The following is a 22,857-nucleotide window of genomic DNA, read 5'->3' as shown; positions in this document are numbered from 1 at the left end:
GCTAAAGATCAGCAGAACATGAGCTAATGTTAAAAAGTTGTATGAATTTGAATTCTAGAACAAGAACAACAAAATAGTTTCATTGAATTCTATTTTATTTTTGCATCAAATCAAATGATGATGTGCCTGGTGAAATATTGATTATCAACGTAGACACGGAGCAGCATTGCTTGGTTGCAACTGTTGATCCCAGGCTCTGTTCGGTGAACTTTTTTCTGAAGCAGGAATGGGCATCATGGAAGAATTTAATAGCCAAGTCCAGATGCAAACCTCAATATCCACCTGCCATATATTGTTATTTCTTCCGTCGGATTCGAGCGATTTGAATCCGGGAATCGGATGATATTCGTCGTTTTCATCAATCGCTTAATGTTGTTTCTACAGCGACCGATAACGAATAATAAAAATTATACAGGACCTCGATTTCACTAGAAAACAGCCGTTACCGCAAAATTGTTGAAAAATTTAATTTCAACGATGGAAACTAGTAAGGCTACAAAATTTACTCACCTGCAAGACCTTCCAAATTGTACAATATACTTTCAAATCAATCATTGATGTGTTACGAAATTGTCTGCTGTATTGTAACTTTATGTGACAATAACAAAGTACATCCGTTTATTGACAATTTGTATAGTGAGCACAAATGAAAAACATAGTTGGTTAAAAAACACTATACGATAATGTGCTTACTACATAAATTCTTTTGATATGGACTACATGAATAGTGTTTTCAAACTTCATAATTTCTTTTAAACCATGTATCTATGGTAACATTATTATACTGTGGACATATTTACATGGTAGCAATAACTATTTAGCTCCTCTTATATATTAAGGCTCGAGAGCAATTTCACCTTACTAGAAATGGTGATTTTAACTATTTGTTCTTATATTTGAGATGACTACCATTGTCAGGATGACCATGCCAGAAAAGTCATATATACAAATAGTTTAGTCAAGTCGTAGTCTTTGTTGTCTAGTAATTTATACAATACAGATGGTGAATAGTCATATATCATGATTGTTGCTACTATTTAAGCGTATAGTTGAAATGATAATGGAAAACAGGCTACGGTTACTATGGTATTTTGCTCAGTGTGTATAGTTGGTACGTTGATTATGTACGATTCGTTGGATACTCGACCTTACTGGGATTTACTGTATGGTAGCGTACTCTGTGATAAAACACTGCGGAAACAATTCATGTCTTGACAACACAATATATCCGCAGTGCGAAATAAACGTACATCATTATCCCACCTTTTTGAAATTCTTCAGAAATTCTGCAGTAAAACTAGTCCAACGTGGCTCCAGGAATCAGGAATCAGAACAAATTGGCTCAAATGGCACGTTCCCCTTGATATTTGGAGATTTGTGCCTTGCCATCAATTTGTTTTTAGCATCATTTTCCCGATATATAAGAGGGAAGGATTGAAAGGAAATGGTAAGGGTTGGACTAGAAGGATGGGAAAAAATGACGACACAAAAACACATAAAAGCAGAAGTAAATTCTGCACCCCTAAGAGGTCCCGAACAGTCTGCTATTAATAAAACCTCCAACCCCCGAGAGGATTTAGAGATCTTACAAAAGCGACACCATTCTGCACTCCCGGAAGAATGCAGAACGATTCGCAGTATGTACGAGCAGAAGTAAATTCGGCACCCCCTAAAGGATGCCAAACAATTTGCTAAACCCTATTTAAGGTGAATACAGAAGGGATTCATTCACTCCAGGAAGAACGATGAACCCTTCTGACTATAGCTCCTTACCACATTGGGTGAGAAACGAGAGAATATCCTTCAATTTTAGCTCCGCATACACAGACTCAACCAAGTATGGAGAACCAAAAACCCGGATACGAAGCTGCGTCAATGCGGGGCAGTTACATATCAGATGATATGAAGTACCGTAATCGCATTCACACAAATCACACGAATAATACTCAGCACGTTGAATAGTAGCCATGTGATAATTGAGTTTGCAATGTCCAGTCAGAGCTCTGACCAGAATACTGCAATGATGCTTGGAGAAATGCAGTAGACACTTTGACATTTTCAGATTTAAATCTGGTAGAAATGCTTTTGTCTGAGCGCAAGTTTGCAAGCTGCGCCAGTAGCTGGCATGTGTTCATGCAGCCCAAGAACGAATCTTGTGCTTTATCCAACTAGTTGAAAGTGGTAAAGCTGGTTCAGGACCAACGAAATCATTCGTTGCACCAGCTCTAGCCAACTCATCAGCCCATTCATTTCCAGTAATACCAGAATCAGGCATGGCAAAAACACGGATCCGTTCTGCACGGTACTCACCTTCACTCGTGAGCACACCACCAGGAGTATTGAATGCTACGCTTCGTGCCCGTGTTGAAAAACACACACCGAACGTAGTAGAAAAAGCACTCGCAGCGGTGGTCGTGTAATTGTCAAACACCGGTGCTTGGATTTTCGGGCAGCACTGAAGTCGAGTGTTCCTGACTTCGGCAAACACCGAAGCCGAGTGTTTCCGATACGCCACATACGTTGCTTGTACTAGAAGCACCTATAGCGCCACGGTATGACGAAAAATGCATTTGAATGATTAATTCTTTTTTCATCAATACGCGTCTGATTGAATTCAATTGATTGACAATATAACCAACGCATGGGTGCTCTTCGGTGCCTTCGCGAAATTGAAAACACTCAGCTCCGGTGTTTAACGAAACTGAAAATACGCGGTTTCGGTGTATGCCGAAGCTTGAAACACCAGTGCCGAAAACAAAACAGCGCCACGAGCACCGTGGCTTCGGATATTGCGTTTCGTGTTTCTCTTTGTGCACGGGCACGCAATGGCATTCTCAATACACGCGGTGGCGGTGGTTATATGAAGCACGCAGTGCAGTGCAGTGTTTGGACATGCCTGACCAGAATGGCCGGGTACCCATAAGAAGTAAACAGCATTTGAAATGCTGAGGTCCTCGATTTGAGTTCGACATGCGATCACTAGATTAGACCGTGAGTCATTCGAACTGAGTGCTTTTAAGGCTGCCTGACTGTCGGAAGAAAAATAAATACGTTTACCACAGATCCTCTGCTGAAGTGCCGATTGTACTCCCCACAGAATCGCGTAGATTTCTGCTTGGAACACAGTACAGTATCTACCAAGTGAATGAGACCGCTCCAGCCTCATTTCACGACAGTAGACACCAGCACCAGCACGACCATTCAACAGACAACCGTCCGTATAACAAACTATGTGTTCATCAAGTTGTCGTTCCAGACAACCAGACAACCATTCCTCACGAAGAGGATAGCTCACATTGAATGTTTTGAAAGGAAAACTGCATGTGAGAGTTAGGTCACTAGGAGCGAGTAAATACTCATCCCACGTAACCATTTGAGACCACAAGCGAGTGTGGCTGGTAGCATAATCTAATGGGTTACTGTTCCAAAGCCCTGTAACCCTAAGACGGTATGCACAAGATAATGCTTCTTGTTTTAGGAACACATGTAGTGGTTTAATGCACAGTAGCGCCTCTAGAGCAGCAGTAGGAGTTGTCGTGAATGCTCCTGTCATCGCCATTAGGACCATCCTTTGGAGATGATTTAGCTTTGACTGAGCTGTCGCGACTTCTCCTTTCTGCCACCATACAAGACATCCATATGCTAAAATTGGTCTAACAATAGTTGTGTAGATCCAATGAATATATCTGGGTTTGAGTCCCCATGATTTTCCAAAAGCTCGTCTGCATTGGCCGAAAGCCATGCAAGCTCTTTTAATCCTGAAATCAATGTGAGCAGACCAATTCAGTTTTGAGTCAAGAATAACCCCGACGTATTTAACTTGATCGACCACAGTAACCTCTGAACCGAAGAACTGTAACGGACGAGCTCCTGTGATTATCCTACGATGAGTGAAAAGCACCATTGATGTTTTGCCCGGATTTACAGATAATCCAACCTGACAACACCATTGTTCAACAGATCGCAGGGCTTGCTGCATTAAATCACCGGTCATCAATATATGATAATCGTCGGCAAAACCATAAGTCGGAAATCCAAGGTTATTAAGTTTCCTCAACAAACCATCAGCGACTAAGTTCCATAAAAGTGGGGATAGTACACCACCTTGAGGACACTCACAGACACTCAGTTTTCTAATCTCTGCTTGCCGAAGCGATGAACAAAGAAGTCGATTGCTAAGCATTGCGTGTATCCAATTTGTGATACTTGAAGGTATGCCATGACCACGGGCTGCTTCCAGAATTGAATTGAAAGACACGTTGTCAAAGGCACCTTCAATATCTAGGAAAACTCCCAAGCAAGATTGCTTTTGTGAGAAAGCTTTTTCAATGTTATACACAACATCATGTAACAGGGTTGTAGTGGACTTTCCACGCTGGTAAGCATGTTGCATTCCATGTAGCGGATGCACGCCCAGACTAACATTCCTGATATAGTGATCGACTATGCGTTCCACTGTTTTAAGAAGAAATGAGCTAAGACTGATAGGCCTGAAACTCTTCGCTTCCTCATAAGTGTCGCGACCGCCTTTGGGAATAAATTTGACAGTTATTTCCTGCCAGGCTCTTGGAATATATCCAGTCGCAAGACTAAAAGTAAGTATTTTCTTCAAAACATGTTTGAAATGTTCATACCCTTTCTGCAGTAACACTGGGAAAACTCCATCCTTTCCAGGAGACTTGTACGGAGCAAAACTCTCAACTGCCCATTTGACCGATTCAATCGTCACAACGCTTCGAGCAAGGGCCCAAGAATCGTAACTACCTGAAAAAGTCTCGGGAAGAGCTGTCGGTGATGGATCCATACATCCTGGAAAGTGAGTGTTAAAAAGATAGTGAAGTACATCACCTTCATCAGACAAGTGTTCACCATCTGAAGTTCTTAAGAAACTGACATTAAAGTCCTTAGACTTCGAAAGTAACTTATTTAATCTGCTAGCCTCGTTGAGACTAGAGACATTTGTGCAGAGGCTTTTCCAACCACTACGCTCAGACGATCGAAGAGCATTTTTGTAAGCCCTTCGAGCCGACACGAATGCCCCCGACCCATCTCTGCGTCGGTGGTTCCAAGCTCTTCTGCATAGTTTCCTTAGTCTAGCAAGTTCAGCATTCCACCAAGGAGTTCCTCTAGTAGCTCGCACAATCCGAAGTGGACAAGCCTCTTCATATGCTGCAACTATGAGTGAGTTTGTCTCGTCGACAACATTTTCCAAATCAATTGGAATTTCAATTGTTGGTTGGTACCCGTAAAATCTGATCGCCAAGCCCTCTTCATAGAGGTCGCAGTTTGTAGATTTGGGATTACGATATGTGATAATATCAAATTTAACGTTTGAATGATCAAAGAATATGTACTTATGATCAGACAACGAAGGTTCGAGCTCATCGGAGACGAGCCAATTTACCAACTCATGCGCAATTCTATCAGAGCAGAGAGTTACGTCCAAAATCTCCTCTCTTCCAGATCTCGTAAAAGTTGGACGGTTTCCTGCATTGACTATGTGCAGGTTTGTACTGCTCACAAATTCCATCATATCAGAGCCTCTCGAATTTATATCTGTGCTGCCCCAAATGATATGGTGAGCATTTATGTCACTGCCGATTACAAGCGGTAAATCACTCTTGCAGCAGTATGATACAACCTTTTTGAAGTCATCGCTTGGCGAAGGTTGGTTATGCGGTAAATATGCCGAACAATAGACATATTTCCTGTCTATGCCATCAACAGTCATACCAACTGTGACAGCACAAATATCCCGAGTTGTGAGCTCCGATATGAGAGAAACATCGAGAGCACTATTTGCAAGTATGCATGCTCGAGGCATTTCACGTGGATTAGTCATACCGCTCTTATTGAAGGCAACAAAGACTGGATTTAACAATTTTCCAACGTAGAAGTTTCCCTTTTGGAAATATGGTTCTTGAACCAAAGCTATAGAAGCTTTACCTTCTTGCAGAAGTCTGGATAGATTCATAGTTGCTGTACGTTTATGCTGAAGATTGATTTGTGCCACTCTAACCATTATCAATTAGAGTAACGAACATTCCACCTCCAGCACTTATCGTACAACAACTACAAGAAACCAAATATATTGGCTTATAATCGCCTATAGCGAACCATGTAAGGATTTTTTTAAATGTTTTAATCATTTAAATCCCACGAGTTGCGAAGAAAGAAGTCGTCCACTGTGCCAGAGCTTCGCTTAACGCAGTAAGGGAAAACCCCAAGATATTCCGTTCACGACTGCATTGTTTAACCTCCTGCAGCCATTCAGCCATCGGCACGGAAATACACCTTGACTTAGGAGTTCCTATTTTTGTGGCCTTTTACGACATGGAACAGGAAACCAGTGGATCAATTCTTGGTAAAAAAATAATTCCGCCGGATGCCACACGGCTTACCTGTTTAGTGGACTTATACCACCGGTACAGGTGGAACGTAGCGTTATTCTTAGCCAGTTGGGAAACCGCTACCGACACTACACGGCTATCTAGGCTGCTCAGAGAGGGAAGTTGACATTGATGGTCAACTTCCATGGATGGTCGAGCAGCCGAACAACTAGTCCAACGTGGCTCCAACTCCTCATGTTAAAAATGGCTCAACAATGGACCTCTGTCTGCCGGGTTTGTTGAATGAAAAAAATGGCATTCGGTTCAACGGTCTGTTTCAAAATCGGCAAACGAAGGCCCCGTGTTGGCCTCCCCGACGACACGACCAGGCACTCCGAAGAAAAATCAGCATTAAAACTGTTCTCTAACGATTCACCGCCAGTTACCACAAATCTAGCGACCCCTTGTAAATGATAAAAATGATCTCTTCGAGCAACACTGTTTAAGTTGCTATGGACTAGTTACCAAGGAACCCCAAAACAAATAAACATGTTTTGAAAGCGGTGAAATAGTTCTATTAGTGTTAAACTTTGTCCAAATTAGGCAGAAATGCATTTAAATCAACTCGATTCTCGGATTTTAATCGAAACTATGGATGAAACCAACGAACGAGGACAATGATCTGCTTCTAGCGATTCATCCGTACACTTCACTGCTAGCTTTTCTGGGCAGTAAGATTCGGTGTAATATGCCGGTGTCAAAATTGTTTTGTGTCGGTTGATTGCGAAGCAGTGGAAACAGTATTTAACCTTGTTGGCCACTATTCGAGGATTACTAGTGGAATTCCACAAAGAAATCATTTTACCGTACGTTATGCAGGTACCGCAGAGCACTAGCCTAGCTCAGCTCGTTGTCGGTCATTTCCATGTCTTCCTTCTCACACAACGGTTTCAAGTCAAGACCTGAATTTTGAGCTTGGCTTTATAAAAGACATAACTCATACTCCTCAATTTTTACATTCCGCTCGAGTCAGGTAAATCCAAGGGGCAAATCACTCTAAACTTTGTCTGAACTCAAACAAGTTTTACCGGGAGTAGAAAAGTTTAGCAGGGATCTCGCTGGATTAGAATGGGATTAGAGAAGTTTACCCGAGATCTGGATAAGCATTATTTTGACATAAGAAGCTGTAAACGTGGGAGCAGAGATGCCAGATATTTTCATAGATTCATCAGTATTGCTTTGTATAAAAAATTTGTATTTATCTGTATTCACTAATGAAAGGAAATTTCGGAAATAAAATGATGTTTAAAGATGTTATTCCATTAGATTATTGTTATAGAATGGCAGATGCAAGGAGCATTCCTTTATATCGCAAGTCCTTGCCGCACTGACAAGAACATTCAACGACGAAATTTAATTTTTTTTGTTATCAACCACAATTGAATTGTAAATCCATATACTTTTCTCCTTTGAAAATGATGACTTGGAATTCAAACATGGAATTCAAACGCCCAATACGCAACGTCAAGTCAGGTCATACAACTTTTCAGTCTGACAATAAAGGTTCATGACGCCATGACTTCCTTGAACATCAGTTCAAATTGGTTTCAAATTATGATATAAATGTTCATCATTAAACAGCTGCACGAAAAAAATTTCATTTTTATATGGGCAACCAAACACGCTCAGACGAAAAAGTTTCATTATTTCTTTCTTACTTTTTGTGGTATCTGTATAAATCTGTATTTAATTTGAGAAATCTGTATAAAATCTGTACTCTGTATTAAATCTGTATGCGAATGTAAAAATCTGTATAATACAGATAAATCTGTATAAATGGCATCTCTGCGTGGGAGCTCGAATGACAGATACACTTCAAACAAGATTAGGCAAAACTAGGTTGGATTAGTTTTAAATTACCCAAACTTATCTAGACTAATTGGGATTAAATGAGATTAGAGAGAATTATTTTGGAATGACATGAGTTTATTAGTATTAGATTGTCTAGAGTTTAGAGTGATTTGCCCCTTGGGTAAATCCATTAAAATGTTCCGTAATATAATAACCGATCTGAAATTTATTTTGTTTACATTCATCTTGCCTTCGATATGCAGTAACCAAGGTTATGGTGACTGTTATTCAAAATCACTAAATATATCAACTTGTGCTGCCAGTTTAAAAAAATTCACTAGCGTTTTCGATTTGACATTTCCAGTTACTGAGGGGTAGTTAAATTTACGATACAGTTTTGATAGACGAGTGGCAGGTCGTGTCGTCGGCCTCCCCTTGAACGATTGATTGGACTTTCATTGGACCAATGATCCAACGTATTGGACCAATGAAGGATCACCGTTGAACGTTTTTTTCTAAGTGGGTACCGATAAATCTGTATAGTTGGTACGTTGATTATGTACGATTCGTTGGATACTCGAACTTACTGGGATTTACTGTATGGTAGCGTACTCTGTGATAAAACACTGCGGAAACAATTCATGTCTTGACAACACAATATATCCGCAGTTCGAAATAAACGTACATCATTATCCCACCTTTTTGGTATACCTTGCTGAGTAACAAGTATCACATTATCGGTGTATCCTGCTCACTCTCGTGGAGATCATTACAGCTTTTCGAGGGTACCAGAATAGTTCGAAACGTATATAAGGAAAAGTGTCGTGTCGTAAAATTTTGGTTTCGCTTATCCTCTGTGCTGCAGCGAAACCTTGATCGCACAATTTTGCCGCTGGGATCAATCCTTCGGGACCTACGTTGAACTTTTTAGTTCGCGTATTGCGGTCTTTGGCGAGGAAGTTGGGACAATTCGCCATCAATTGCATATGGTAAAGCACTCCTATTCCAACCTCCGCATATATCAAATTGCAACGAAGTGGAAAAAAAAGTCATCGAGTGTGAACAAATATTAAATATTTCCATTTTCACCCTTTTCTTCGGCTCGTCGGTAATCGTTTGTTCGGTCTACGCCTTTTGCTGAACAGAACCGCCGGAGTCGAAATTCGTATTTTCATCGAAATAGATATCCTATTTTCGGTACAAACGGTGAAGGCTATCTGGATTCATAAGGAAACGATCTGCGCTCTAATTACCATCAGAGTTACAAACCATTATCATTGCAATGGCACTAAGTCAAACGTCGGTGGTGAGTTTTTTTTTTGCAATTACATTCATCCAACTTTTCTGATTATGCGGAATGTTCACTAAAATTAGCATGAATTCTCTTCCTGTTGGCCGGCAATCGTCTATTTTGAGATCGAAACATATGTTAGGTTTTAGCACCAATGGGCAAGTTGCAAATGTTTGTGCGTTGGAATTTAGGGGATCAACATAAATGATGTAGATAATGTTCTGATTAGATATTTCGGTACTAACATGTGATTAGGGCATATCGTGCGATATGCCCTTTTGAAAGTTACGAAAAATAATGCTCATTACTCAAGTTTTGAACATGGAATTGAAGCATATTGCACACAGTTTTGTAGATTGGGCTTCTATCTACGAGTTTATATCGATTATTGTGTAAATGAAGGTTGTAGAGCCGAACAATGAGCATTATATTTTGTAACAATCGCAAGGGCCTATCGTGCGATATGCCCTAATCACATGTTACTGCCGATTTCTGTCCTTTTTCTATTCCGAAACATAAATTATCTGAGATGGTGTTTTATCAGAAATAAATTTCGGGTTCCAAGGCTTGTTGATGAATAACGTCTAACACGTATCGACGGTTCAACGCAAAGTATGACAATGTAACAAAAGGAACAGAGGCAACCGAAATAAAAAGCGGCGCTTACACGATCAATAAAAGTGTCATGACTAAAAAGGGCAGTAATGATGAATTCTTTTTACAAATTTAGAATTTTAGTAATCATTGAAAATGACATTAACACTTTTTGTGTAGTACACAACTAACAGCGATACCAGATTGTAATAATGTTAGATATGTAGACTTTATATAGACGGATTATATTATAAAAGTCAATGCTAACAAGTGAATAGACAACAGTATTTAGTGTACTACGAAACACGATAAATGTATTTCACATGACACCAGAAACAATGCTCATTACGTGTTTTTTTAAACCGTTATCTTGCGTATTGCATGTAATTTGGCTGATTGAATTATCAAGCACGAGACATCTGCTTTTGTGTATGTAAAGTTAGATCCGAGCTTCGTTCGTTCGTTAGTTCATAAACATATGATGAATGGTTCACATATTGTTGATATCCATAAGAACACAAGATTCCTAACTTTTAGTTCCGATGAATATTGAAAGGTGTCTCAAAAGCAAGATTTATGTTATTCGATATTTGAAATATTTCTGAAATAGTGATATGTTATAAAATTTGGTCTGGAAATACAAATAAAATACAAAGATGATTTTTATAAACCTATGCTATAAACACACCTTCAATATTGGCTGTGTGGCCTTCCTTCGCGTCTTGTAGCAGGCTGTGAAGCTAAGTTCTTCGATCTCGTCCGGTACTAACGAGAGTAAACCTTTCATTTCATTGCACTGTCTTGAATTGTTTAGTTCGGTGTAAACATTTCAAACTGATTTAAAAGTATTGACTAGTTACGTCGATTAATAATTCAGATAATCAACTGAAATTTAGTCTGATCTAATTAAAGGAGACTGAGAGCATATGCTATTTACATGGCAAGGGAGCTGATCTACTTGATAGCATGTATTCTTGCGCTACCTGTTTCTTTCTATAGGCTCCCAGTCTGGTCTAGAGATGGTCGGGTAAGCAATTTCTTAAACCCGACCCGTATCCGATTGAAAGTACTCAACCAACCCGAACCCGATAAAAAATTTTCTTCCTAACCCAACTCCGATCCGAGATCTTACGCAATTGTCAATGGGACGCATCGGGGGGACGTTTGCTGATTTGGATACCACATCGATATTTGGTATTTCTTGATGAACGACACTACTTCTGGCAGGCAATTCATACTTGTTCCCGCTCATAACTAGTCCGAAGCGAAAGCATAGCGGATTTGACATCTCCTTCTGAATGATTGTCAGTTACAGCAGCACCTTCTTGGGGAACTTGGTGTGTGAAATGAACTTCACCTCGGAGCTAACTTCCTTTTTGGGGAAGTAAAATACGAAGTGCCCTACCAGTCGTTACCATCCAGGGTTTCATCGTTATTCACCACCAGCACGTCGCGATTCGCCGGGAAAATCGAATTGATCATCTCATTCAGTCGCTGCCGCCACGTCACTGCATGCAGCCTCGAAATCAGTGGACGCGACTTCCTCTTCCTGACATGTATGCTCATGTTCACCAAGTTTCGCACAAGGTGCGTTTTTGATGCGGCGGGACGCCGATCTTTGCACGTGTCAGAACTGTGCACATCACTTTTTTTGCTATCATGATTAGAGGTCGACTGATAGAGCTGTCAATTTTTTTCTGCTGACTCTTGGGTTACTATGATTGATGCTGCATGGGTAGTTTCGTCAATGTTGGTGAAGTAAATTCATGAAAAATTGGTCATTTTCGTTCATTTTTAAATGCAAACGGTATATAAGGACACTAGGGTGAGATTAAGAGTTGAACTATATCAGTGGCGTATCTACGGGGGAGGGGGCGCCCCGGGCGCAACAGTTTTAGGGAAGCGCAAACTAATCCTTGGGACCTTTTGTTTGCTCGTCCAAGTAATCTTTTCCGGAGATGTAGTTCAGCCTTTTTTTTTTGCTCATTAAATCTACGATGGGGGGCCCCGGGTGCCAAATTTCCTCGGTACGCCACTGCACTATATCAACCATAAAAAGTGTGATTATACGACACTACATACCAGCATTATTCAATTGGTGGAACAATTCTACGAATTGGAGACGGCTAGCAAATTCCAAATCCGGCGTTCGAGATATATCTTTTCGGTTTAGCAATACCATTTATTTATGTAGCGTATTAGGTTTATCTTTCGTTGGCTATTGATTAATTGATAGGTTATGTTGATAATGAATTTACTTAACAAAGTATAATGATATTTAATATTAGGAGTTCTCGGTCGTCCTGCAACCCGGTATAGTTTTTGTAAGACATCTCAGACCCAACACTGCCAGGGAGTGAAGGTAGCTATAATAAGCTAAGAAGTATTTTGTATGAGTTCTCCAAAGCTGTTAAGCGATTGAGTACAATTATACAATTGGATTTCGAAACTTCATATATTCACATTGCCAAAACAGTCGGAATTCATTCTAACCTTTCAATACCAATGATTTTGACTCCAGTTCTACTCATAAAATTTAATTTGTTCTGAAATTCTTCAATACACTTTATGTCACTTTTCACTGTAGCTTAAACTCTACAACACCGTCATCGATGATGTCGTTGGTGGCGTACGCGATGCGTTTCTGGACGAGGGTGTTGACGAGCAGGTACTGCAAGAAATGAAACACGTGTGGACTAACAAACTGATGGCCAGTAAGGCGGTCGAGACGGCACCAGAGCCACAGGAACAGCAACAGCCGTCGATTTTAGCTAACAGTACAAAGGTAAGCAGTAACCACATCCGAGAAATTTCGAGTAGTGATGGGCAAAACAGTTCATTTCGAAAAACCATTCAGAACTACCAAAAGAACTAGTTCTTCTGAGTCGTTATTTGTTCTTCAGAAATTTTGTATGTTTTTTGCGAAAACTATACTATAGCAAATAATTACATTTCGTTGATAACAAACTCTTTTTTTCACTCATTCTACCATAAGAGCTAGTTATTTCGAGCCGTTCGCGAACGGATTGCCCATCTCTAATTTCTAGGCCCCATGATACTTACACTTGAGATAGAATTGTTTCGCACCTTCATCGTCAGCAGCTTTAAGCTCACTTGCTGGAAATAACATGCGACTAAATCAAATGGTTCATTTTAAATCTTTTTCTTGTTTCATGGATGTGCTGCTGCTGCTGCTATCGTGAACCATCTGCAGTCGGTGTCACATTCTAAGGTACATAATTGGATTTCTTAAGTGTCACCTAGTGCATTTTCAAACGCTCATTTCCATTTTTTTTCTGAAAGTTGTTTTCGCCGTTGTCTCCATATTACTGTAACACAACTGTAGATTAGAACGGGGATTAGGTAATAGATAAAGACTGTACTCGAAAAAAATGCAACACTTTCATTGTGTATTGGATTATTGGATTGGTAAAAATCGAAGAAATGTTGAGAAAAGCTATTTTAGTGTGTAATGTTTACATGTGCATAATTTCGTTACAATATAACAAGTGATTATTGAGATGAATAATATGCAAAAAGAAGTCCAACAATGAAAAATGTTCACAGTTGTGGTTCTACCCAGGTCAATTCCACAGATGGATCGTGAAACAGTTGGGAATTGAAAATACGTCCGTGTCAGGATATCAATAGCACATTCCGAACCTTCTGATTCGGGACGATACCGAAAAGATAAATCCGTCCGTCCGACTCATCCAACAGGCAATGAAGCGGGCTGTCTTCGAGGTAACAAAGGAGCCTAACCTAACCGATAAACAGAATATGGTCAAATTCCACGCTTGGAAGCTAGGAGTGGATGGTGCAGACGAAAGTTATCGTTATGAACTTACAGAAGAAGATTACAACGAGATCCAGCAATAAAAGAATTTTTTTTTCATTGTTACACGGCCACGTTAAGCCAAAGCGCGTAGATGAAAAGTAGATTCTCAGCCTGGAGTTTTTCGCCGGTGATTCCTACCTGGATGTTCCGGAGACGTTTCGGAAGAAGATGATCGAATAACTTGGTAAGGAATACTTGGTGTGGTTGGAAGGTACGATGAATTCAGCAAGCCGTACATAACGATTGACACCATCAACGACCAAATATATAAAGAAGAATGCCTTCAGATTTTCAAAGATGTTAAGGATTTGAAGAAAAAGTGAATGAAAGAGTGTAAGAAGGATGGCGCAAGTTTTGCACAGAATTTGACGGATAATGTTTAGTCCAAGGTGCGAACATTCACCCTAGGACAGAAGGTTGAAAAAACTTTGGTGATAATTTTTATCTGTTGCATTTTTTTCGTGTACAGTCCTCATGATTCGGGTTCTAGACCCCGTTAAAAGTTTATGTTAAAATCGAACTAACACATGTTTATACTTTTTTAAGTACACTAATATCTTTTTGTATGCGTTGTTTTTTATGCGAATTTTCAGAGTTATGCGGTTTTTTTATGCGAAGTTTCAGAGTTATGCGGTTTTTTTATGCGAATTTTCAGAGTTACGCGGTTTTTTATTTATGCAAAGTTTCAGAGTTTTGCAATTTTTTTTAATGCTCGCATAAAAATGACTTCAGTGTATATGAAATCTGAATACCTAAATTTCGAAAATTCCGTACAAATACTAGATTATGAAGGCGTAATCGTGAGGTTGACGTTAGAATGCCTTCTAGTCATATAAAGAATTGACATTAACCTTAAAAAAATTAACATTATCAACATTGTATCTTCATCAAATAGAAACTCAATCAATGTACACTATGTTAAACTTTCGATTCCAATTCAATCCAAAATAAGGTTTCATCGAAACAAAAGTCAACCAAATCTTAAAAAGCAGAAACATTTTATTCAAATCACCTAGAGGGACAAATAACGAAGGATCCATTAAAATCAAATCATTCTTAATCGAAATCTAAGAAAAAAATTCATTTGTTCGTTATACCGTAACCCTGCGAACCACTTATTTTTATTAAATTCTCAACAAAAATAAGAGTTCTGGAAAAATAATGTGATATATGAAAAAATATGAAAGTTGTAAAGTGCTACAACTAATTTTGAAGAAGTTATGATGGAAAATAGCCTTTTACCACCTTTTGACTTATTCCTTTAGCGTTCAAAATAATCTCAACTGAACCGAAATAAATTCCGGAACTCGATATTGGAAAAAAAAATTTTTTTTGTGTTTTTTAATGACCAGTTTGTAACCGTTCCTAAAATTCTACAAAAAAAATTAAAATTAAATGAGTTGTCCATAGCAGCCTGTGTCTAATTCAATCATCATCCTAAAACAATTTTAACATTTAAACCTAGATGGCGCGTTAGATAAAATTATTTTGCGTTAGATTGCCAACAACAAATGGTTCTTTTCAATAAGAATCCGGATAACACTTTTGAAGCCATTGCTTAGCTTCTAAGCTTACTACTTTTTTTTCGATAGATAGCCCTAGAGGTTGCTACTCGTGTGTCAGCTGATGTGAGTTACAAATGAAATATTTTTTTGAAATGTGCGGTGTGTGACTAAAAAGCACCTAACGTATTTAGTCGTATCAATGAAAACGTGACCTTACTTCACGTTCATTTTTTATTGAAATGTGATGTACTACTACTAAAGCTTCTATTGATGAAAAGAGAAAAATGATACTTATACTAAACCATAGAAACTTATCATCATAATTATTTTATGAATGTCAAGAAATGCTAGCAAAATTTATTTTACTTATTTAAATATAAAAATTCAAACCGCAGATTGTCGAAGAACGGATACGCTATTTCCAAATGTTATTCTATTTACGACGCCGTTGTGGAAGCAGAGAACCAAAACTTTTACTGCTCTTACTTATATTCTCGATGTATGGGAGCTGTCAAGTTGTACACGGGTTGGTCTTATGCAACCCATACACAACCTGACAGCAATGAGCCTGTTTCATATATGTTCCACTGAATTCAGGACGGCGCTAGTATACCTAAACAATACGGGTGCAATGAATTACGAAACAAAAAGTTTACAAGAGAAACCAGTACTTTGTTACGTTATTTACGGTTACTGTGTATGGTTCCAGCAATATAGGAGCGTAATTTTCATATTGTGACTCACACAAGAACTTCTGAATGAAATTAAAATATTGTGATTTTTTCTAACAGCGCTGCATAGCAACAAACTCATCCATAACACCCGTCATAAATCTACAAACATGCGTATTCTGTAATTTTTCTATCTTTTAATTCACTCTGTCCAACGTTTTCTCTTTGTTCTGAAAAGATTATTATTAATAGTAATTGATAAAGTTAGAAATAGAGTGTTTTTTGAAATGTGGTGTGTGACTAAAGAGTACCTAACGTATTTAGTTGTATCAATGAGCACGCAAAGAATTAGTAGCCATGTGTAGCAGTAGTTGTTATCATTGGATGATCTTCTAACGACTTGGATAAAGATAAGGAAACCATAGATTTAATCTTGGTTTGTACATTAGTAGTATTGTTCTTCAAGATTCAGTAGAATAAATTACTTCACGTTCATTGAAATGTGATGAACTACTTTTAAACCCTCTATTGATGAAAAGAGAAAAATTATACTTATATAATAGTAACTTATTATCATAATTATTTTGTAACTTATTATCATAATTATTTTGATAATGTCAAGAAATACTAGCAAAATTTATTTTACTTATTTAAATATAAAAATTTAAACCGCAGATTGTCGAAAAACAGATACGTATTTTCCAAATGTTATTCCATTTACGACGCCATTGTGGAATTAGAGAACCAAAACTTTTACTTATATTCTCCATGTATGGGAGCTGTCAAGTTGTCCACGGGTTGGTCTTATGTTAAACCAAGCCGCTTTGCGAGCATGTAATAAGAACAGAATTGTCAAATAAATTGAGGTTATCAGTGACGGTAAAAAACCCAACTTGCCCAAGTAACAATTTTAATATTAATAAATACTTGTAGCTGTCTTCAATGCTACATAATAAATCTTGCATTAAAACTTCAAACTCCCGAAAGCCTACTGAAACCCTCTATAAGAGCATGTTCCTGCCAAGTGGACCATTCTTCATAAGGTTTATAAAGCAAAGTGAAGAATTAGCATAAACCTGCGTTAAAACTCCAAATTCAAGAAAATTTTGAAACCAGCTCTACGATCAACATTTAATTTATTCGGAAGGAATGAATTCCGCTATGAATAGTTTTGATAATATTTTTCTTGACTATATGTGTGTCATGTATGCTTTGAATGCAATCAGTAAGAATTCATTGGATTTTATTTACAAGTTTGAGGCTTTAACCGAACGTAAAAACTTCATGCGCTTTTATTTTTATCGTGAATGTATGGATAAAAATAGGAATTATAACTAATCGCCTTGAAATAAATACGGTTTTTGCAAAAGTCTCCATGATTTATGAAAATTATTTTCTGTGATTCATCGTCTTTTTTGTATAAAACTATTTCGTGGCGATAAAACTTGTGCATACGTTTTGAACATGAGTTATAAAAGTCCATCATACTTCCTCGTTTTTGCATTTGATTGTTTTTGCAGTTTATTTGATGTCAATAAAGGCAAAGAACATCATAATGGCGGCCATGAAATTTTCCTTAATGCAAATTACACTTAATCTAAGAAGCAATGAATCAAATAGCCCACAACAAGAGTGTCATAAATGTAGTTTAGAACCCTCAAATTTGCTCTGAGTGGAACTGTCATTAAATGAACACGCACACACACAAAACTAGATTTATGATGTTGTTTTATTCTAGTACAAATTGATTTATTTTTAGTCCAGTTGTTAGTCTAGGTAAAAGGTTTTATAGAAGCTTTGAAAACAATGATATTACTTGTCAAAAGTGATACTTATTATAGTTTTTATAAAACAAGTAGTGATTGAGCAAGCAATTACAAAACTCCTATAAATTATAATCAAAACCATTAGGCATTCAAATTGTTACTTGGGTGGTTCTTTAAGAACTATTCACACATATCCGATCCGGTTCAGTGCCGGCACGACACCGTGCACGGATACTGATATTATTTCATTCGTTTTCTATGCGCGCATTCACACCTATCCGGCACCGTGCCGTTTCAGTGCAGCTCGCCGTCAGTGTAGCGTCCGGCAAACTCAAATTCGTCGTCACCGATATTGGTTTATTTTCACTGAAGTCGGTACGGGACTATTCACACATTTCAGTTCCGTGGCGGTTCAGTGAAAGTGCCGTCAGTGTTCTTTTTTTATCGGAACCCTTTCGTTCCGTTTCCGTGCTGTTTCCGTTCCGGCACAGCCAATGCAATGACATACCGACTTCACTGAAAATAAAAAATATCGGTGACGACGAATTTGGGTTTGCCGTACGCTACACTGACGGCGAGCTGCACTGAAACGGCACGGTGCACAGTGATGCCAAGGTGGCAGAAATCCAAAAAATAAATTTTTTTTTTTTCTACACTATATTAATTTTTTTGAACTCTCAGATAAGCGAAGGATCACAGTTTAAAGTATAAAGGTTTTTGAATAAGAAATAATCTCTCCATATCCTCTTGAAGATAGGGTAGTACAAACTTTCTTTTCATCCTTCCATACAAAATATATGGCGCAATGATGATGTTTTGCGATTAGAGTTCTATACAGGTAGGAAAGGGCTGCCACTGTTCAATAGTATTTGATTTTATATCATTTTTTCTCTACTTTTCAAAAACCACTATGCGATCCTGCACATCTCTGCACTTTAAAGGTTATTTTCGATTGTTGGCGGCTCGACAATAAAAATCACAAAAACAAGGGCTATATTTTTGTAATTGAAGTCGGTGCGAGTAAAATTTAAATAAACGGTTGTATGATAAATAAAATCAGGACATTTATAACATACATAACATAAAACACCTGCAGAGTGTAAAGACGATTACTTAAGGTGTGTTCTTCGATTTTTGTTTAAGCTTGTTTGTAAACAGTACCGCTGAATTGTGAAGGATGAATCTTTGTTCATTTGTGGCGTCACGATAAAAAATCTAACTGAAATGTGTGAATAGTATTTTATAGTGACGGCACAAATAAACTCAAGTTCATTAAAGTTCAGTTAGGTTTTGCACGATGACGACACAAATGAACTGTCGATGAATCAAATTAATTTTTGACAGTTGCCGTGTGTTTGTTTTGTTTTGTGATATGGATCAATTAATCGATTAATATCTACGATAATCGAGTCATATTTATTTAATTAGTTTGAAACTAATACTCATTTATCTAACTAATTGAATAATTCGAAAAATCCAATATTAATAATTAAATAATCAATCGAGTAATCGATGCAGAACTCTGGTAATCGATTAAAATTCAATAGATAAGTTATAAGAATTACACTGAGGTCTCTTTTTACGCGGGGATACGTGATGCGTAACTTCGGAAATCCGCGTAAAAAACGTATAGAAACCGCGTTAAAAAGTCCTCAGTGTATTCGATTTTAGAATAATCGAATAATTCGAAAAATCCAAAATTCCTACTTAAGGTCACGTCTCATAAAGAATCAAACAACTGTATGATAATTTGAAAAAAAAACTCGAACTAATGTGACAAACAATCTTTCGTTAGGCAAATGGCACGAAAAAATCAAAAGCGGCCGCTGCAGCAGCCGCTGCTGCAGCCAACCAAGAGAACCAGAACGGCACTTCAAAGGGAGCTTCGACGGCCTCGGGTGCACAACAAATCAAACCGGAACCGACGAACAGCCACACCGAAATACAAAACAGCCAGCAAATGCAACAGACACAACCACCACCTCTAGCTCAAACACAGCAACCAATACAACAGCCGGTGGCTCCACAACAAGCGCCAGCACCACCGGCTGCTGTCGTAGCCTCACTCGATCCCAACAAGATGGTGGCCATTCAGATTACGCTACCTGCGCAACCGAATGTACCAAACTCGCAGCCTCGAGTGCTCACAATTCAAGTGCCAGCTTCGGCACTGCAGGAAAATCAATTACAACAAGTGCTCACGGGGCCGATAATTACCTCAATTATGCCATTACCACCACAAATTGCCTCTACCGTTCTGCAGCAGCACGTCAATTCATATCTCCAAAACAACACAATAAGTGAGTATCTTGATTCAATTCGGAAACAACCCCTTCAAATACTTTTTCTTTTCAGATGCAATTCAAATCCACAAACAAATGGACGGTGCCTATGACATGGTGGAAGTAACGCCTGATACCAACTCCAAAGTAAACACGGATATAGCAACAGTAACGCTAACTGATGTCTTAGACCAGCATTTGTTGAATAAAATAGCAAACAGCACAATCCCATTAGCTTCTTCCAGCAAGACGAGTTGTAAGAGAAAACTCAAACAACACAGACCTGGTAAGTTCAAACAAAATTGAAGAGAGAATAATCCAAGCCAAAGAGAGAATAATCATGTTTTTGCAGTGGTCATCGAAATCAAATGTCAACTAGACGGTGCCGTTGATACCTCTGACGAGGAAGCGAGTGACATCAGTGATGATAACATCGGAGATGACGATGATGATGAATTGGACAAAGAGGATGATGAGGACCTGGACGGTGATGGTGGTGCTGAAGAAGAACCATTAAACAGTGAGGACGATGTTACTGACGAGGATGCCTCGGACTTGTTTGACACAGACAACGTGGTTGTTTGTCAGTACGATAAAGTAAATTTACTTGGCTCTTCGAATAATTCCGTTACTTTCAAGTGTATCCATTATTGATTACAGATTACCCGATCGAGGAACAAATGGAAGTTCTATCTGAAAGATGGTATTATGAATATTACTGGAAAAGACTACGTGTTTCAAAAGTCGAACGGTGATGCCGAGTGGTGAGTTTTCATTTCCGCGAGGGTACATGTAAAATGTAGTTACATAGGACAAAAGCTTGAATTCCTTTCGCGTGTGATTGAACAGTGATATGATCTTCGAAAATGAAAGAGCGTTCTGTTTTTTGTTATTACCCTCTTTTACAATTTGACTATTTTTCCATTCTAAACTTTCTATGATCAGGATAATGTGACAGTTTTATTACTTAGTATACACACAGTTTATTGCCGATTATTATTTACATTCACAAAAGAAAAAGAAAAACAGCCTTGAATAGATAATACCTAAAGATTTCCTTATGATTCACAACAATAAAAAAAACACCACAAATTTTAGCCGTTAAGTTTTATTGCCTTGTGGTGATGTAACAAGAATCCTTGTAAAAATAAAAAACAAAGTGCACAATTGAAGTTGCCACCTAAATCTTAAGTTATACTCTATTCCCTTTATAAATTTGTTCTACTGAGCTAAATACAGAGCAGAATAGAAAAAAAGAACATTTTAAAGAAAATGTGCGGATAATATATCGATGTAGACCGATTAGATGGGTCACTACAATAATAATATTATCATAATACCAATGTGTGCATCTCAAAAAGGTCGATTGCTTGATTTTTCATGTTTGCTTGTGCGATAGATAAGTCCACTCTGCGGGCACTAAAGATCAACAAACTTGGGAAAACCAATCAAAACAATTATGTATAATATATAAGCATTTGCAAATGAAAACTCAGACTTGTATCATCCGAAATATTCCGCATTGGTCGACGAACGGCCGGTGATAAAACTAATTTCATTTAAATTATTTTTTTTTCTTTTCTACAGGGGTACTTGTGAACATCCCGAAACTTTTCGGAATCATTTTTCTAACCTTGTCCAGTCTACCAAACCATTAGTGTCATTATGTGGTCGGAACTAATTTTTAATTTCGTGTGATCTTTATGTGTATCCCAAGTTTATCAATATGAGAGCCATTATAACGTTTCATACAATAATTCCAGTTAGTTTTTTGTTTGAAGTCAAGTAGGATTTTTGTGTTCATTGAATACCGATGAGTCTCGTGGCTTTGGTTACTTTTTTACCAACTTACCTAGCTACTATACATCCCGATTCTGTATTTCGTTCGAATCGGATTGTATCGATCGAATACGAAATTTTGCTTTCTGTATCTCGATCGAGTTCGAGTTTACTATACAAAAGAATCATTTGATCGATTAACGGGATACAAAATTTCGAATTCGATCGAAACAATCCGCTTAAATCGAAATATAGAAGAGGGGTGATAGCCTTGAAGTGCCCTTCTGTATCAAACGACACTTCTAGTCTGTAGATCGCCAATAAAAGCTCCGGCGAACTGACATTCGCAAAGGCATCAGGTGCAGTAATCTGTTCCTTAACTTAAGTTTCCATTTGCTTCAAGAGAACTGTTGCTGTATAACGCAAAATCTGCTCTCCCCGCTGAAGTGAAAGTTCAAAAAGAAAATTGAAAAAAAAAATTGATGATTTATTTTTCACGAATAATCTAGCGGTAAAAAAGAAAGCTGTCCCTGCGCCCCTCAACTACACTCTTCCAAGGTTGCAAGTAGAACTTTAGAGATGAGATTACGAAACACGACGGCCTTGTCCCGTCCGATTTCGTGAAATTTGAAGGTGATAATTCTTGCAGGGCGAATTTTAATGTTAGTATTTATTTGATGTCATATGCCTTACCTTACCTCGGATGTTTGGTGTTTCTTGATTGTAATTTTTCTTATATTTTCTCAGGTTCTGCTATTTCTTCGTTGTAACTAAAATTTTCTTTTCTGCTATTTCTTCGTTGTATCTAATAATCTTTATGAATCGTATGTTTATTTGTGATTTCTCTGAGTCCAGGTATTCGTTTGAAGGTAGCGCTTCGACGTGGTCAGGTGAAGTTTGCTGTCAATCCCGGGGTTTCACGTACTTTATTCAAAATTTCGAGAGAGCGGG

At 38.2% G+C, this 22,857-nt stretch overlaps 1 protein-coding gene across 1 annotated transcript; it reads left to right on the top strand.

The window, feature by feature from the left end:
- The first annotated feature begins 8,944 nt into the window (after positions 1–8,944).
- On the top strand, positions 8,945–21,618 carry LOC131429687 (transcription initiation factor IIA subunit 1). Its single transcript, XM_058593990.1, has 8 exons — positions 8,945–9,169; positions 9,326–9,486; positions 12,653–12,850; positions 13,280–13,297; positions 19,641–20,145; positions 20,201–20,413; positions 20,480–20,724; positions 20,788–21,618. Exons 2-8 carry the CDS (start codon positions 9,463–9,465, stop codon positions 20,893–20,895), a joined length of 1,311 nt encoding a protein of 436 aa, XP_058449973.1. The 5' UTR covers positions 8,945–9,169; positions 9,326–9,462; the 3' UTR covers positions 20,896–21,618.
- The last annotated feature ends 1,239 nt before the right edge of the window (positions 21,619–22,857 follow it).

Source organism: Malaya genurostris, chromosome 2 (assembly GCF_030247185.1).
Source record: "Malaya genurostris strain Urasoe2022 chromosome 2, Malgen_1.1, whole genome shotgun sequence".
NCBI classification, from domain to species: domain Eukaryota; kingdom Metazoa; phylum Arthropoda; class Insecta; order Diptera; family Culicidae; genus Malaya; species Malaya genurostris.
Note: the sequence above shows the minus strand (reverse complement) of the source record. Positions and strands in the feature narration are given on the sequence as shown.